The 19,900-nt window shown below is 36.6% G+C and overlaps 1 protein-coding gene across 1 annotated transcript; it reads right to left on the reverse strand.

The window, feature by feature from the left end:
* Positions 1 to 440: 440 nt before the first annotated feature.
* LOC139131870 (1-aminocyclopropane-1-carboxylate synthase-like protein 1) lies at positions 441 to 19,086 on the reverse strand. The gene is made up of 13 exons (XM_070698167.1): positions 19,004 to 19,086; positions 16,566 to 16,701; positions 15,612 to 15,671; positions 12,771 to 12,914; positions 11,840 to 11,906; positions 10,670 to 10,767; positions 8,684 to 8,761; positions 7,880 to 7,980; positions 6,848 to 6,983; positions 6,201 to 6,342; positions 5,047 to 5,189; positions 2,904 to 3,057; positions 441 to 982 (listed from the first exon to the last, which is right to left on the reverse strand). Exons 2-13 carry the CDS (start codon positions 16,659 to 16,661, stop codon positions 936 to 938), a joined length of 1,266 nt encoding a protein of 421 aa, XP_070554268.1. The 5' UTR covers positions 16,662 to 16,701; positions 19,004 to 19,086; the 3' UTR covers positions 441 to 935.
* Positions 19,087 to 19,900: the final 814 nt, after the last annotated feature.

Raw genomic sequence — 19,900 nt, forward strand, 5'->3', positions numbered from 1 at the left:
AAAAGATTTTTTGTATATGCCTTTGCTTTGATCTTGTGCTCGCTCACTCGTTTGTATATTTTTATGCTTCTTTGACACCTTCAATTGTTTGTACTGTATAAAAGTTAATTGAATGGTGACTTATAAGTCCATTTGGCTAGGCAACTTATAGAGTTGCTAATCACCAGAATGCAAAGTTACTACTACTACTACTACTACTACTACTACTACTACTACTACTACTACTACTACTACTACTACTACTACTACTACTACTACTACTACTACTACTACTACTACTACTACTACTACTACTACTACTACTACTACTACTACTACTACTACTACTACCGTACTACATACTTAAATTACAGTGGTCGGTTTACGATATTAAATAAAGGAATGAAAGCTCGGCAAAGAGGTAGTAATAACGCAAAAACAGAGTAGAGACTCTCAGCCTTCAAAGTTAACACCGTCCGATTTATTTCATAGGTCTAGAAGTTACATATCGTCAAAGAGTGAGCGAGCGAACTTTCTTCTCCTGCCACTTAGGGATAGAGGTAGCGTAACTTTGACCAACTCTCCTCTAACATTGTAGAAATCTGGTTTAGAAGGCGTGGTTTCGATCACACTATGGATATAAATTGTAACATTTTTACTTCGTAGATAATGTTTTTTCGCATTCGACTTTTCTTGTTCTAATCTTCACACAATTCTGGTTACTGTAGATTAACAATTATAGCAGGTATACAAATCAATAATTTGTAAGTTCTTCGTTAAATATCACAAAATATTATTACAATCTCCAACATTTGATGGTTGAATGATTTGGAAAATGTACGGCCTTATATGAATTATTATTTTTCTTTATAAGTATACCAAAAATGATTTTTTTCAATCACATTTGTTCAAGTTTTCGTTGGTCGTTAGTGGAACACTGGTTCTTCTAGCATCTTCTATCTTTTTCTTTTCATTTCGAAGAATGTACCGATCCTGTGAAGAACTGTACATATAAAAATGCATTATTACTATTGGAAGGTATGGTGAACACAACATTGGCAAATCGACATTTGAATAAAAGACAGTTACAGCTTCCTTCGAATCCAGCGAATATAAGTTACGACATGCACAGTGTAAAATGTTACCAAACATTGTAACGCGATCATATTTTATGCTGAGTAAGCTTAGTGGTTGCAAAGTACATTGAACTATTCAGGTGATAAACACAGAGCAAAACGTAGCGGGTGATCTATTTTAGTTCTCCGCTATACCTGCGCTATACGTTTTATAACCTTTTATAATGATCGATGAAGTTAGTTCACCAACTCAGAAGACCATGACCATGGCAACAGAGACTTTAACACGAAACTGGTTACGCTCTTTTTATATATGAATGATTTTTCATAGGGATATTTGGCTATATAAGGGGATGGGGCGAGGAAATCTGGGCGCGAGTCAAATCATACACGGGAGACTGTCGAAGTCAGAACGTCGGGGACCGCTGGAGGAGCTAGTTCGCCGGAGACCGTCACGGTCTCTGAGCTTAGGCAGTGCGCGGTACACAACTGCTTGGTTTGAAGTTGGAGACCATGGAAAAATTTGACTTGGCAGCAATTATTGATAATAACTGGCAAGTCTGTGAGCCGCTAACCTCACTGCGAACACTCAACCGCTCTTTTCCTGCTCTATTGACTGGGAAAAAACTCACGGAAAAAGGTAGTTTCTGAACTGGATCTGTCATCCTTTTTGTGGGCCCTTACTTCCTTTATCTTGGTTGCCGTTTCTCTACTGTCTATGGTTGCAGAAGGGCAATTTCTTTTTTTCGATGCAAATGTATTTCATCTCAGATCATTATTCGTAAATCAATAAGGCCAGCAGAGACGTCTGCATTTAAAGTTCGAGGGTCCTTTTAAAACCAAACTAATAACCTTAATGAGTTGAATGACATAACAGCACATATCATATCTGACACGAGCCCGCTATACAAAAGTGCAAGTCTGTACCTGCATGCACACATTTTCAATTAGAAAATGATCACACTGGAAATTTGAAAAAAACAAGCAAACAAAAAAGCAAAACTTAGTTTATAGTATTTCATTAGTGATGAAGATGTCAAGATGATTTGGCCAAAACAACCAAAATATTCTTGTCCAAGCACTAGTCTAGCTAGAGAGCAATGTGGACAGTGAGCAGTACGCGTGTTTGCAGTAGCGTGAACGGTTCGTGACAACTTGTGGAAGATGAGGCCCTTGCAAAAATGACTCTCCCTATCCCCTGTCAGATTATGCGGTTACAAACAATATGTTAGGGTATTTGATAGTAGATATAAGATCTGCAAAGGGAATATATTTGGTGGTAACATCCTTGTCGATTCTTCTCAGAAAGGGTCTTACATCGTCTAGCAAATACAATACATGCCGTTTATAAATCTATTGAATGACTGATATTAACATTTTGAATTTACAGTTAAAAGTGTGGCATGTCAACTGCGTAAATAACAGCATGCCAAAAACCGGTGGGAAGCGCCTGGGCTAGGGGAACCTCTTTACAGCCATACGTACTGGATATGTCTTTGTTCAAAGATAAACAATCAAGCACAATGAGGTCTCATCTTATCAGAACTCGTACACAGTCGGCGCAAATTTGAATACACAATCGGTCAATGCTCTGACATGGTAAACATTGAGATATACTTCCTTAGGCTACGTTTGGCTTTCAATTAATGGTGTTTGCAAAATCCAAAATTACTCCGCTACACATATTTGTCATACTTTTGATGCGGCTGTATTCCGATTGTTGTTTCACGGAATATGTTTACTTTGCCATTAGAATTGTCCAACCCATATACTGAACTGTTTTATAGCTCAGTAAAGTCATTAAAAGCTCAAGATTAAGGAATGTCTGAGACGAAAAGTATCGCTAACCTTGATCTTGTATATCTCTGGGAAGAGCAAAGACAATCCTGAACCATCCTGGTTCCTTGCAGTAGTACGCTTGTCCCGGCGCGATGTAGACGCCAGCATCGATGAGCTCGTAAAACACCTCAAGCTCCGCTTCAAATGTCAATGGAGATACAAGCTGTATAGAAAATATGTCTACATGTTAATGAATTTGCTTGCAGTTAGGGAGCGTTCAGTTATAACGACCTGGGTTGGGTCGGCAAAGTCTAGGGGGAAGTCACCTTGAATTTGAAAACTGCAAAGGGGGAGGGGTCATGTATTTTTCAGACAGCACAGAATGGGGGGGGGGGGGTCACTTGACTTTCATAAGTATACATCCGGTCAAAAAGCACTTTCAGTCTTCAAAATATTATGGGATATAAATATGATTCGCTGCATGATTTCATTCTCTGAAATCATTTAACTGTAAATGTGATTCAAAATACACTTATCTGTCACATGCACATCTTGTCTTGGCAACACAGGCTTGTCTTCTCGTAAATCGAAAAATGAGCAATTCCCATTACTTACATATAAGAGATATGGCAAAGTTTGTCAAGAAAAATATCTAATAGTTTACCTGTAGACTAGCATGAGAAGTGAAATAATACTATTAGGTGAAATTACAATATCATAATCGTTGTTGACATCTTAACTTTCAAGCACCCTATTTGAATCAAAGATATTTGTATCATTGTCAAAAACTAATAAAAGTACAGACTTAGTTTAGTATTGTAAAAAAAATATTTATAGTTTTCTCATAGACTCAAAGTATATTGAATCAACATTTTTGGTGAAAATCCAAAGTCAATTTTCTTTTAAATATATGCACTTGTAACCACCCTATTCTAATCAAGTACAATTATGTCAATTATCCAACGTCTATATATGCAAAAGTAAAGCAAGTTTTGCACTGAAAACACTATTTACAGTTTTGTCGCAGATTCCAATGTATAGTGGATGAACATTTTCAGTGAAATTCCAAAATTAAATTTCTTGTACACATATGAGATGTAACCACCCTATTCTGATCAAGTACATTTATGTTAATAATCAAACGTCTATAAATGCACAGATACTGCTAGTTTTATATTGAAAAATACCATTCATAGTTTCTCATAGACTACCATTTATAGTGAGAATCAACATTGCCAATGAAATCCAAAAATCATTTTTGTATACTCGTGCACTTTTTACATGCTTCTTCAAGTACAGTACATTTACATGAATTATCAAACATATTTAAATGTACAGATATGGCTTGTTTCATGGGAAAAATCTAAATAGTTTGCCCGAAAGAATTCCACGTTTTATGATTTGATATATATTTTTGGACGAAGCACTAGATTGCGGTGACCCTCCCCAAAAGGCATGCATGGAATTTCATGACCCTTCAAAAACGCTTGTGCAAAGTCCGACCCACCTGTAATTTCTTACCAGTTTCCTTGAGGGGGATTTCAAATTTGTTATGCTATGTGGCATTTGAAAAAATCTGAGAACTTTCTTTGGATTCTATCGTCCCCATCCAGCGGTGTTTGTGTATGCAGCTTTAATCAGGAGGAGGGCATGATATTTTTGTCATTTTAAGCGGGTCATCAATCTTTTGGGTAGGGGGCTCACTTATTATTAATGATGCACAGAAAGAATTTGCCGGTCCACCCCGGCCATAATAACTTAACTTTCCTTATGTTGCATCACATGAAGAAGAACAGGCAGTGTTGATAAATTTGAACATTCTGTCAAACAAAAGCATTCAGCAATAGCCTACTGCTACTTTTCGTACGCTTCTAGATAAGTGTGGGGTGTTTATGTACTAACACAGGGAAGGTTATTATTTGCAAATAAATTGTCACATCTTTTTGTCTATTATTTCTGTACGACAGTCGACTTGCAATACATATGTCCAGTTATGATATCAAGCTATTTATATAGCATCTTGTAAACCTTCAATATACGGTAATGTTGGAAATATTTTTGGTGAGCATGTAAGTGTTTCTCTGTCATTCCAGTCTGCAGGATATTTTTCAAAAAGTTATGATTTCGTGATCAAAGAAGATTATGAATTCAATAATATGACATTACAACAAACATAGATGTTCAAAGTGTATAACAGTCGACAGAAACTCACCTTTCTAAAGTCTGCCCAGATATACAGACCTGCTGACCTTGCAAGGTGTGGTATCCCTATCTTTGCTAACCCTTTCGACATGACTTCATGAGCATCCCTAAGTCTCTTACGATTTGTTGGTAAATATGTTTGCGCTACCCACTCTGTAACGGTCAAAGTTCATTTCTTGTCTCAAGTCTACAAGTTTCCATAGCAATTGCGAGTTACTTTGCATTGATATGATGTACCAGAAAATCCAAGGCCACTAGACTGATTAATTGTTATTTCTGTCTTTCGAGATATAATTTTATACTACTTTGCATTGATTTATTGCTTAGTGATCGACAGCATGGGGCCAATTTTTAACTAACATCTGATATGATTTCGTATCTGAAAATTCATATCTCTAATACACTGGTATAAGAATGCATCCGTATGAACAAACATAATCTCTTTTATGACATCACGAGTAAAGGGTCAAAGTCCCTTTATTGTGAGTTTTTTTTCATGAATTTTCTCTGATATGAAAAGTAGTTTGTATTGTTTGACTTATCCATACAAGCCGGAATATTGGTTAACTGTGCACAACCTCAACTCTGCTTGGAGCCAGACAAGATTAAATATTCAGAGAAACATTTTACGGTCTGTTCCAAAAGATCAAGTTCTGCGTACAATGCTTGCCATGCATGGCTGAACTTAAATTGTTACATAATGTCTAGACCTCATGCAGTCTTTGGTAACGAAATACTAATTGCCGATGCCTGTCATATAGACAGGGATAATAGCTTTACTTCACATTGTAGGCATGTTTATTTGTAATTGGCAAGCGAGTTGGAATAGCAAAAAATCCATTTGTCTTGAGGTCACAAACGAAATCATCTTTTTGCATTCAGCAATGGGGTAATTTTTTAAAGTTAAAGCAAGTATCCAACGCTTTCTTGGTATCACAAAAAAGTAAAAAAATTGCGGCTTTATCCCTTAAACCGGAGTGATAAGATAATCATGATAACAAATTATAAACAAATTTGACCACTTTTTAGTGAGCCAAAGAAGGAAAGTCAAAAGCAGATACTTAAAACATACGACAATCGAAACATGTGCAAGAAAAATAAATTAATGATAAAGGACTTCCGTGAACAAGTTTGTCTCTTTCATTTTGCTGCCAGAATATTTACCTTCGTCACAAAGCATGCTGTTGAGTGTGACTTGCATGACAGTGGGTACACTAAACCAGAAAGCAATCCCAGCAAGAGCCGATACAACATCTTTATTCCAGGAGTAAATTACACCACAGCGTACACCAGACATGCAGAAATCCTGGAAGAGAAACTTCACATTATGATCGAAACGATGCCCATGTAGTATAGAATCAGCATTTGTGGCGATGCAATCCCAAATGTATATCACTCCACGTTGTTACAAAAGAAACAGGCTTGTCATTATTTTTGTATATATTTGTTTGTTTATACTGGCATCAAACAAGCGAAACGAAATGACTGGGTGCAGTAAATAAAAAATGTACATAAAATAAACATGTAATATAAAAGAAACATGCTGCAGAGATGTATTGATAGTTTAACAATTATTGCGGCCATTATGAATTCAAATTGATATTTTGAATTTTAGCGGTCACATTGATTTCTCTGCTCTAAATCCTGGCACAGGTACCTAGATTTTTATTTTTTTTATTATGAGAGAGAACAGTTTAACATTTACCCAAGGAAATTTTGTGTAAATATATTCAAGCTTCTGTTTCCAAGCAAGTATTAATACCTTAACTCCACTTTAGGAATACTATATTGAACAGTTATTTGACTCTTGCCTTCGAAAATGACCAAGTGAAGTGAGTTCTGTCAGGATCTGGCAAATCTTCCAGACTTAGCACACTTGTGAACTCTGCTTCTTCATTAAACACAGAAAACATGTAGATCTCATCCGCTATGACATGAAGTTCATGTCTGTAGTAATGACCATAAAGAAACTTTTATTAATGTGGTTGTTGTAAATGGATTACATATACTTAAATGGATGTGTACTGGACATATTTCGAATTAGTGTTTGAGAAAATGAAAAAACTGTCGTTCAAATACATTACAAAAGTACTGCTACATGGACACACTGATTTTCATTCATTCATTCATTCATTCATTCATTCATTCATTCATTCATTCATTCATTCATTCATTCATTCATTCATTCATTCATTCATTCATTCATTCAGTTTTCAGTTTTCGCCCTGTCGTTCAAATACATTACAAAAGTACTGCTACATGGACACACTGATTTTCATGTATCCATTCATTGATTCATTGTTATCCATTCATTCATTCTTCAGTTTTCGCCCTGTCCAGACCTTCACCATTGCAAACCTAGCTAAATTTCCGTCCGGTTTTGCCCGAGCGTGGGACTTAAGTCTAGCCCCACTTTCACTAATCCTTCCTGACCGATGGAATCACTTCAATTCAAGGCCGTCCGTCACAGCTGCTAAGATTGACCATCGGCTTACCCTTTTCCCATAACGTTATCAATGTACCTATAAGCATTTTATAAAGAATTTTCTTTGCAAATGCATAAGTAAAGTTTTGTAAGCTCATCTGCTCTGAGATTTTTTCGTGTCTGTAAATGTTAGTTAAAGTACGAAATTATATGAATTAAGTAAATTTGAACTTAACAATGAAATGCTTCATATCAAGTAATGATCATGGGAATTATTGTAAAGACTGGCATAATCTGGTCTATTCACTACTGTCTTAAGTGAGTAGTATAACCTTGTTTAGAGGGACTTTGGGTAGAACAGTCACAGTGTTCATTGAATTGAGGATTTTAATTCTGTCTTTATCTTTTATAGACTCACCTCTTAGCAAAATGCAAACAATCCATCAAGAGTTGCTTGGAATAGATATCACCCAGTGGGTTGTGTGGATTTATCAAAATCAAGCCACGAACATTAATGCCCTGAGAAAAAGCCCAAAATTAGAAGTTAATCTCTTGCAAATACTTTGAAAGGCTACACTTCTGAACATTTCAATAATACATATAATAATATTGATATTAATACTATCTATTGGAGTGGCTTTGCCAGCAGCAACAACAGTTTTAAATTCCAGCTATTTCCTACTTCAGCAATTTTACTTAGAGCGCTAATCGCCCGGAAAGCGAGACCAAATCATTAATTTTGAAGAAACCCACTGTCTACAAATATAACTATTTGAAAGATTGTTATACATGGGCAACAAAATGACACACCATGACTTGTAAATTCTTATAAGACTAAGGAGTAAGCTGGTCATAGACTTTTGCCGAGTTTTGTTGTTATATTAGTGAAAGTCAGATATGTACCAGTTATCGTTTAAAAAGTTGACTGCTTGAAGTATTGGAAACTAAGTTTGGAATGATCTTGTCAAAACATTTCCAACTTTTGCAAAAGGAGTTTCTGATAACGAGGAACACAATCTTTATGGATATCGTGCAGTATATCGGAAGCTTTAAGCCAATTGGTTGGTTGAAACATTGTTTTTATCCAAACAGCCAATCAGGCAGAGAATAGTCTTAGCTTGCTGTAAATAATGATAGTTAGCCAATGAGATAAAACTATATCCGAATCGCTGCAAATATTCTTTTTGATCAAACACCTCACCACAATGACATATGTCGATACCTTTCCCGTTGCTTGTTCAAGAGCATCTTCTAACTTATTCACTGTAAGTTGAAATGGTTTTCCGTTCTCTCCAGATGTCTGTCAAATCACGTAATAAATACAGATTATTGTGTGAATTCGAAAATAAGTCATAGAAGAACAGTGACAAAATGGACGCGCGTCTCAGACCATGCTATAGCGTGAGTCACCTGACTAATACTATATGTTCAGAAGCATAATTGTGACACTTAAACGTTACAAATTTTGTACATATTTGCATACTGAATTAACTTGTTCCAAACACTGAACAATAAAGGGATATGGATAAAGGGGAGTTAACAGGCATGGTTTTGATAGATCTTCAGAAAGCCTTTGATACGGTTGACCATGCAATACTGTTGGAAAAGCTTGATGCATGTGGCATGAATAAAGAGTCAGTACGGTGGTTCAAGTCATATCTGTCTGGTAGAACTCAGGCCGTGACGTGAACGGTTACTCTTTCTAATAATAACTCAGTTGATTGTGGAGTACCGCAAGGCTCTATACTGGGGCCTTTACTTTTTTCAATGTATGTAAACGATATGCAATCAGCAGTGTCATGCAAACTGCTCTTATATGCTGATGATTCAGCTCTTCTTGTGTCTGGCAGAGATGTTGAACATATTCAAACAAAACTTAGTAAGGAATTGGGTTATCTCAATGAATGGCTAATTGATAATAAATTGTCTCTTCATGTCGGTAAAACAGAATCTATCCTGTTTGGTTCTAGTCGAAAATTAAAACAGTGTTCGGAAATGCAGGTTCTGTGTGGGGATGTCAACATCGCTGCAAAACAGTGTGTGCAATATCTTGGTACTGACTTGGATCAATCCTTGTCTGGTGAAACAGTAGCATCTAAGGTTATTAAAAGACATGCTCTCGTCTCAAGTTTTTATATCGTAATAAGAAGTTTTTAGATTTTCATACGAGAAAACTGTTGGCTAACTGTTTAATACAATGCCATTTTGATATGCAAGCTCTTACTGGTATAGTGCCTTGACTTTAAAAAGCAAACAAAAACTTCAAACTTCCCAAAATAAAGTTATACGGTTTTTGCCCTTGGTATGTCAGCAAGAGCACACCTTGAGTCGGTTCACTTCAAACAAATGGGATGGCTACCTGTTAGCCATAGAGTCGTATATATAAAACTCAATCATGTTCATAGAGTTACATTAGGATTAGCACCAAAATATCTCTGATAATTTTGTTTTTAACAGTCATGTCCATAGAACGAGATCCGGACCCTATTCTATTTTTATTCAAGGTGGGGCTCGGTTTTATCAGAATAGTTTTGTATATACAGCTAGTGTTGAATGGAACAAAGTTCCAAGAAATATACAGAGTATTACTTCAAATTCTCTGTTTAAAAGAAAGTTAAAGAAGTATTTTTATGAAGCAATGACTCAACGTGAGCAAAATGATTTTGTTTTTTATTAATTGTTGTCGTGCCGATTTGCTTGTGATTTTATTTTTCGTGGGACCACAGTGGAAATAAGTTTTTAACTTTTCTGTGTTATCCCAGCACTTCTGTCTTTGTCTTTTTTCTTGTTTGTACTGTATGGTTATTTTTTAAGTGCTAAATAAATCAAATCAAAAATCAAATCAAATAACTTATAGATACGCTACTGATACTGAAAACACGTTTTCCCCTGTCGGTATTATTTTTAACAAATGTGAGAAATGGTATACCACCTTTCACAAATGGACCACTGTGTACATGAGCCATTAATCACTCAGAATACAATGCCCACATTATTAGAACGAGCAGTTCCTTTATTATGAAATAATCATACGCAATAATATCTATAAAAACAGGTCCGTTTGTGCCTGAAAGTCGGTAACAAACACGTAAGTACTTCAAGTCATACATGGCATAAATTTCTCCAATACGCTAACATTAAGAATGTTCGGTAAAGTACATGATGTGGTAAAATATGTAACTCATTGAAAGACCAGAATGTACTTAACCTGACTGCAAAGGTCAACAGAAACTGTCTCCGCCAGAGGTAGTCTTCCAATATCTTCTTTAATAGTAGAGTAATATGGTGTCGCCACCAACCACGCGTCTATGATGTAAATATTATGCATCAACGTGTTTTTGTAGAAATCAAAATCTCTGTATTTCGAAAGATGGAAATTGATCTTTGATATAAATAAAAAGATCATCAAATGTCTTCCAAAATTTTACAATGCCCTGAATGAGTTTGATGCTTGATGTTATGACTATAAATTTTGAAATACTTTTACAGTAATATCTAAAAATGGTAATGTATGTACAGTCAACCAGAGAAACGTAACCGTTATCAAATTTCTCAAATTTTTGTCGATACCAGAACTTTTTGCAGTGACCGTTTCTAAAATTATTTTCTGAGTAATCTATTATTACAAAGTCATTTGAGGATCCTGAACAAAATAAATGATATCTAAAATTACCAGACTGTTTACTTACAACGTCTTCGTCTCTTAAACGATGGTCATATTCGCCAACAAATATAATGGTCCACGGTATGTAAAAGTTTTGATACTCTTGTAACTTTAAAAATGTGCATGATAATGTAACAGCCCATAGTGTCGATCCAACAGATCTCTCTGTCTGTCTCACCCTGTATGTCTGCCTGTGTCTATTAATCTGTCTGTCTGTCTGTCTGTCTGTCTGTCTGTCTGTCTGTCTGTCTGTCTCGCTGACTCGTGTATAGCTTCGTCATACGTTGATATGTCAGAGGGAGATTTGGGAGGGCAGTTTAGGTATTCTGGATGTACATTATATCTGCAGAATGGCTAGTTGTCGAACTATATCACATGGACTGCCAGTGATGAGCATTAAAAGGAGACAATCATCAAAAGGTAAGGAAAGCGGACAGCAAGCACACCACGTGAATAAAACAATACACATGTGAAAAAAAATGAACGTTTGCCGAATAGAGGTGCCTGATAGTATGAAGAGAGTGCATGTAGACCTATAACTGTTCTGCGACGTTTAAAAACAAAACGACAAATGGCAAATAAAATATCTCTCGAAGACTGGTGTGGCTAACCCGCGTGCAATTGCACACTGAATAGATGGGTGGGCAGCATTCTTGTGAGAAGAATAGGCGAATAGTCATTCTCTGCAGGATGTGTAGCTCTTTTTGTACTCACCTCCCGGGTCACCCAGTACAAAAGACAATGCGGCAAGGCACGGTCCACAGCCGTTGAGAACAATAAGCTGAAAAGCAAATAAACAGTGCACAAAACAGTAATGTCTAGAAGGTAAGACACATGGTGGAAATTGCATAAAGAACATAAATGGCATGCATGCTACAAAAATGGTCTCATCACCAGGCACTCCTCTAGTCGTTTAAATGATTTAAGTAAAAAGAGGAGTTTGGAGTTGAGTGTTTTTTAATCATTTAAAACGCATGATTATTTGGTCTTATCGTTCAGTGATATAATAAAGTTTACTTCTCCTTTGCCTGTAGTCTGTGTCCCTGACATTTATGTATATCCAACATCTTTATTTTCATTGCTTTCTCATCTCTAAGTAGCTGCTGTTTCGCGCTGAAATATATATATATATATATAATATATATATATATATATATATATATATAATATATATATATATATATATATATATAATATATATATATATATATGGTGCGATCATACAGTGATAACTTATGACGCCTGTAGCTTGTGTACAATAGTAAGGCCAGTTTGGCTCGACCATGAGAATAGGCAATCATGCTGTGTTACATTTCTTGGTAAGTGATTTATGCAAGCTGATAATATGATAATGTAACAAGTTGATGATTCCCTTTACCCATACAAACACTAATCGGCTTTAGTTGGCTAAGGAAATTAAGTAAACGCTCGATCGCATTCGAATTCGCAACGTACGTCATCGTGTCACCGAGCCAGATATCGCAGTCAAAACCACTTAGCTGGAGACGTCTAAGTGACCGCAACCTCTCCACTCTGACACACTTGCATTAATGATGACCAATATATCTATCTGTGGTTTGATAAGTGGAAAATATTGTCATAATTGGGCGTAATACATCCGTACAGAAAGCAGAAACAAACCTACCTTATCTGGGTCAAGTTGATCATGTGCTTTGGCGTGCTTTGTCAGAAAAGAACACAGCGTATTCTTAAATGATGATAGTCCCGAAAAGTCGTGGTATTTCAATACATCAATGTCCCTTTTAGAAGGTGGCTCCACAGTGGACATCTAAACACAAAATAAAAACAAAGATGAAATGATCACTCCGGATTCAACTGAAATTTTAATGTAAGGGAGCCTTCAGTAATTACACGGGGGTGGGCCGGGGGAATTGGGGGGAGGGTTACTCTTTAGAAAACAGTTCAAGGGGGAGGGTCACTTTTTATAAACCAATCTTGGGGGAGGGTCACTTTTGAGAGAAGCTGATTTTATGGCCAAAACTTTGATGTCCATGTGATATTTCCTGAATAGGAAATCACCAAAAAATACAGCGCTGCATAGTTAACTGACATTTCGATGAAATTCCAAAATCAAATTTCTTACACAACCATGGATTTGTAACCACTCTTGTCTAATCAAGAACAATCTAAATAATCAAGCATACATAAATGCACAGATTTATCTAATTTTGTACTAGAATAAAATTATTTATAGTTTCATCATAGACCGCCATGCATAGTGAATCAACATTTCGGTGAAATTCCAAAATCAATTTTGTTGCACAACTCTAATCTAATCAAGAACAATGATATGAACAATCAAGCATACATAAGTGCACAGATTTATCTAATTTTGTACTAAAAAAATTATTCATAGTTTCATCATAGACCGCTATGCATATTGAATCAACATTTCAGTGAAATTCCAAAATGAAATTTCTTGCTTTTGAGTTAGACACAGCCTATTAGCTCAAAAGTTAGTGAGGCAAGGGTTCTCAGAAAGTAGATCAGTGAAATAATTTAAGAAGTTCTACGGTAGATACGGAGATGTTGTATCAAAATATGACCTGTCTGTCACTCAAATGATGAGTGACAGCATACCAAATTTTGACTCACAAAAGTAATTTGGTGAATTCACCAAATAACAATGGATTTGTCGCTTTGGGTCAATCTTGACGGGTGCGGCTAGCTGGCAGGGTACGCTTACCCATTCCGGACACCTGGTACCACCACTATTTTGTGGTTCAAGATGACCCCATTGCCTTTGTCATTTTTAATATGTTCCTTGGACCTGGTAACTTTCTTAGTTACCTTGAATGATAACGATTATTGGACCTGATTTGATGTCTATTGCACAATCATGGACTTGTAACCACTCTTGTCTAATCAAGAACAATAATCTAAATAATCAAGCATACATAAATGCACAGATTTATCTAATTTTGTTCTGAAAAAATTATATATAGTTTCATCATAGACCGCCATGCATAGTGAATCAACATTTCAGTGAAATTCCAAAATGAAATTTCTTGCACAATCATGGACTTGTAACCACTCTAGTCTAATCAAGAACAATAATGTGAATAGTCAAGCATACATAAATGCACAGATTTATCTAATTTTGTACAGAAAAACATTATTCATAGATTCATCATAGACCACTATGCTTAGTGAACCAACATTTCAGTGAAATTCCAAAATCAAATTTCTTACACAACAATAGACTTGTAACCACTCTAGTCTAATCAAGAACATTAATATCAATAATCAAGAGTACACAAATGCAAAGATTTACCTATTGTTGTATTGGAAACTATTCATAATTTCATCATAGACACCATGGATAGTGAACCAACTTTTTAGATGAAATTCAGAAATAAATTTCTTGTACACAAATGCACATTTTATTACCCTATTCAAGCAAAGAACATTTAAATACATTATCAAACATATATAATATACAGATATAGCATGTTTTGTAGGGGTAAATTGTCAATAATTTGCCTGATAGACTCCATGTATTATGATTTGATATTTTTGGATGAAGCACTAAATCAGCCACATCTTGCTTTCTTATAGTTGCACTAAATATGGTGAGCCTCCCTCAAATGTATGAAATACCATATTTCTTCAAAAATTATTGCGTGATAAATTGCGACTGTCCCTCTAAAACACCAGCCCTCCCCTCTGTAATTTGTCCCTAACATAACAATTGAACCAATTGTTATGTAAATTAGCTGATACTGTTTTAGTTATTCCTGGAGAGAATACCGCAGTGGTGGGGGAGGGCCAAGTTCCAGAATGTCGGACAACGGGGAGGGTCACATTTTAGACAGGAGGATAGGGGAGGGTAACATTTTATGGTACAGGTGTAGGCGAAATTCCCCCGGCCCACCCTCTGTAATTACTGAAGGCTCCCTAAGGGTCGTTAAGAATCGCTTGATATTTCGAGCTGTGAGTCAAGTACCGAGTAATGGAGAGTGTCAAAATATCAGCCATAACGTACTGGGGTAAGATTACCCTGACAAAGCTATACACAAAGTACCTGAAGGTTACTAAATCTGGCATCACGGTCCCTCTCCGTGGAGAGTTTTTAAATATATTCAATTTGTATATGTTGCACATGATTTTAAACTGTCCTATCGGAGGAAACACAAAAAATACAGCTATTGGAGATTAAGACGATTTTATCGGCACAGAGCTCAGCAGCGTAAAAGATCAAGCCATTTACATTCACAACGTATCTGAGAAAAAAATCTTATCAAGATCCGGTCGATGTAGAGATGGATCGGTCTTTTATCGACCTACCAAGCTCTAAATTGGATTTTAATCAGATTGAGCAAAACGCATTGGCTGAAATCATACATGTCGCAGCGTCTTAACATTACCAAAATAGACTTAAAGTAGGACATAGGACATACCTTTGTTTACATTGATTAAAGTCATCGATTGAATCAATTACAGTGTAGTTAGATAGACCACCTACCTTCTCAGCGACTATGTCATGAGAAATTGTATTCTCGGCTGTGCCAGCATTGATAATGCCCTACGAAAAGGATATAGCCATCAATAACAACTCAGTTTGACACGTCAATGTCGCTACAGGGCAATCTTTCATCAAACAATTCATATATGTCATACTAGTGGCATAATGAAATGGGTTTGAACAGAAAAATGTCAATAAAAAGTATAAAATTTCGTTGCATTTATTTTGATCTTTGAACTGAAATGTTATTGTAGGAAAATAACAAAAGTTTGTTTTCACTATATTGTAGTCAGTCTGTTCTTGAACTGAAGTTCATTGGAGAAACAGTTATTCTGGCAGGTTCGATATTTCTGTGATTGAAGCTAGTAAAATTTGACAACTATATGGTAGGGTACCCCCTGTGAACATGTCGGATAATGTACTTCACAGCAAACAAGTGCCTGGTAAAAAAATTCAGTTTTCTGATCTTACTATCACAAATGCAAAGTCTGGCCAAGAAGTGCAGTGTGTACGTTGTCCGTTTCTCTTGTTTTCTTGTAGGAATATAAACAACGTTGAAGGCGGTAGTTACAGATTAACGCCTTTATCGACAACTGTGAATTGCTAACCCAAGCAATGAACGTTTCAAATGTTATGTTATACTCAGAACGCTATTAGGCCAAAGAAAACGTATGTGTGCTTTCTGTAAGCCGTCCTAGCCTATTTGAAACCCGCCGACCCTAAACTACTTGTCAAATTTGTAAAGATTACCCACCTAAAATACAATATGGCAAAAAATCTAACCGACATACCCCTATTTTCTGAAGGCTTGTCCGACATACTCTATTATCTGAAGGCTTGTCAACGGAAACAAACATGATTAGTCTTCTTTGAAAATATATTATTATATTAAATATGGGAGATGGTTTGGGACTAATTGTAGACAGTATTGTGTTGGTAAACATTGCTACTTACGTTTGGGTTGGACTCTGCGTTATAAGGATTTTCTAAGCACTTGATAAACCCTATTGTAGCCTCACTATCCTTTTCTACGCTTCTTTTAGACAGCATTTTATTGGTCACAACTTCAGCGACAGTACAGTATGCTAATCTGCAAATAAAAAGGACAAAATTCCAATGTTAATAATTTACATTAGGCCAAATTAAAATAAATGTTTCCACAGTAATGTGCTTCCCAAAATCAGGGTAGGTAGGGGGGATTTTATTTTTTTGGCTGAGACCAAGAATATACAGCATCCCCCGTAAAATTCAGCTAATTTTTTTGAATCGTTTTGAAAAACGAAAAAAATCCGGTCAGTTTTTCTAGAGTCGGTTGAAGCACAGTTCTCTTTATTTGGCCTCATCAGAAATTGTAATAATTGATCAAAATGTTAATTGTATGTTGAAGAAGCAAATTTCAATATTTTGTTTACTCTTCGTTGGTGGAACATTTTAACGCTTTCCCTATATAACATAAAGAGTAATTTAAAATGACTGGTCTACATGGACATTTTAGTTCGAAAAAAATAAATTTCGTCAAAATTTATATTTTGTGAAATTCAAAGCAGCAACAGAAAGCCATGATATGTTGAAATTATCAATTCGTATTTAAAACCTGTCCTCCTAGGTTTGGGACATGGAAAAAAATGTAAGGGTTGAGCCTAGCAGCTGCAGTCATCAATAAGAAATGCCCGTCTAGTAAGGCGTCCTGCCTAGTAAGTCTAGTAAGTCCGTCTAGTAATAAAAAATGTGTGTTTCCGGTGTCTCGACTCACCCTAGAAGAATCCGTCGAGCTTAGTTTTTTTTTCGCATTTTCCAAACAATTTGAGTAAATTCTCTAAATCTTATCGTATTTTATGGGTCTCAGCTACCAAATATAGAGATAAAAACTCTTCCTACCTACTTACCCTAATTTTCAGAGGCATGTTACTGGAAACACTAAATTTCTTTTATATGGCCTAATCAGTCTGAATGTCGATAAATATATATATTAATGTCGTCAGAGTTAAAGGCCAGGGGCGGGTATAAATAGCTAGCTGCCCCCCCCCCCCCAATTGGAGTTAGTTCATGCAAAGCGTGGCTTTGCATGAACTAACTCCAATTGCCCCCCCCCCCCCCCAATTGGAGTTAGTTCATGCAAAGCGTGGCTTGGGTGGCGTCACACTCGATCGCTCCGTAAAAACCACGCCAAAAAGGTCACAGGCGAAGAAATTGAGGCGTCCATGCACCTATACCTAACTATGAATGTCTAGTGATTGAATGTATCGGTAAAATTTTGTGATTTGGGCATAATTTACAAAGACATAAACATTCGATCCCGCCCGTGAATGTCAAAGTTGAACGGGATTAACTTGATCCCGGGTATCAAGTCCCTGGCCTTTAAGAATCATCTTACAAAAAACATGCATTCAAAATTGCAATGAGCGGTCGTATTTTAAATTTGAAAAGGGGTCAGCATAACGTATCCAAGCGTTCATGAAAGCTTATTTCAATTTCAATCAACAATGTGACGTACAAAAGTGCAGAACTAGGCCAGGTAAGGTTCAAGAGTTCACGAAGCGGACAAAGCGTGCCACTTCAAAATACTGCAGTGTCACTAACAGTGACGGCGTAGGGACTGGAGTATGCAGGTGTGTTAACCTTCATGTGCCTGACGTTTGTCGGCTGCCATTACGTCCATCTCTAGTATCACATCACACATACATACGCAACCGAATGTATTTTAGTGTATCGAAAAAAATGATAAGAGCAACAGTAAAACCGCTGTGGTGCAATACCAAAATCGAAGTGGTTAACAGTTTTTAATTACATTTTACGAGGAGAGGCTGTATCAGTTGAAACTTGTGTAGCAGGAGGTCAGACGAAGTCAAAACACCATCACCCGATCCACAAACACTGACACCGGCCTCTGACCTCCTGCTTGACAATGTTTCAACAATTGCAGAAGAAGTTGATTCCTCTATTACCGCTAGCTGATAATTGCGCCTGACAGTCATGTGACACAGTTTTTCCTCATCAAATGTAATTAAAATTTTTTGACTACATCGATTTTAGTGTTTGTGCCACATCGATTTTACTGTTGCTCCTATCAGTTTTTCGATACACTAAAATTCATTTGGTTGTAACAGACGTTGCTTTACATTGACATCATAAGTACTGCTTTTGCAGCCTCTTGTCGATCGCAAAGTCCAACCTATGCACACACATTGCCAGCCAAAGCGTGACACTCGCCATACTCTTAGGGCTATTGAACCACATGATTAGCGGGGTACCCGTTAACACGTATGCCTACGCAGATTGGTGTACACAGCCTCACAGGGATGCAGAGTTACGCGATGTCAGCATGTACTTAATCTCCGAAGTCGTTATAGAACTTTAGTAAGATAGTAGATAGAAAAACGAAGGTAACTTACGTATCAAAATGATGTTGACCGGGACAGTGTGAATGTTGGCAACTGGGTTAGATGATCAGCTGATAGCGCCACAGAGCGTGAGCGACCTCTATTCATGCAGCAAGGTAGAGGTCACACGCGTGTCACGAACGTGCAATTGTATTAACCTATGTGTTATGTAGCTAGGCAAGACTCAGAGGACTAATTATAATTGACGAATCGCAAAACGGCGAAATAACAAAATGAAGGAGTAAAGAAACTGAAAAATAGAGACATTTAATACATTTTTAGCGAAGCAAAACAGGCGGTCGATTCAATGTATTGCTCGCGCTAAACTCTCTTTTCCCGTTACCCTTATTACAGCGTCCCATGTAGCTAAGGAACTGGACAGAAATTATTTGGGGGTGTGGTGTTTTTTAACATGACACTGAACGAATAATAGTAACCCCCAAAGGTGTTTGTAAGGAAAAAGTGACCCACCCAAATTTTCATGCACAAAAATTTAGTGACCCTCCCCCTGCATGCATGTCACAGTGAACATTAATAACATTTTATTTGACATAAACTTTGAACTTTGAACTTTCAAAGAATACGTCTTAACCTTTACAAATAATCACCAAGCAACTCAATGAAAAAGAGATTAAACATCATTATAATACGCTCAGCTCGAATGTGGCCATCAGATTGGCTGGGGTCAGGGTTTGTATTCTTAGCAATAAGATGTGTGCAACAATGGCCATATCTTGCTTTCTTACAGTTATGCAAAAAATGGTGACCCTTCCCCAAAGATATGCATGGCATTTCATGACACGAGTAAAATTTCAGTACATATGGTCTGTTGGTTGTAGAGTTTAAGATTTTTAAAGATTAACTTGGATCTTTTGGATAATCCAATATTGTGTCCAAGGTCAGGAGACA

Source organism: Ptychodera flava, chromosome 1 (assembly GCF_041260155.1).
Source record: "Ptychodera flava strain L36383 chromosome 1, AS_Pfla_20210202, whole genome shotgun sequence".
NCBI lineage: Eukaryota > Metazoa > Hemichordata > Enteropneusta > Ptychoderidae > Ptychodera > Ptychodera flava.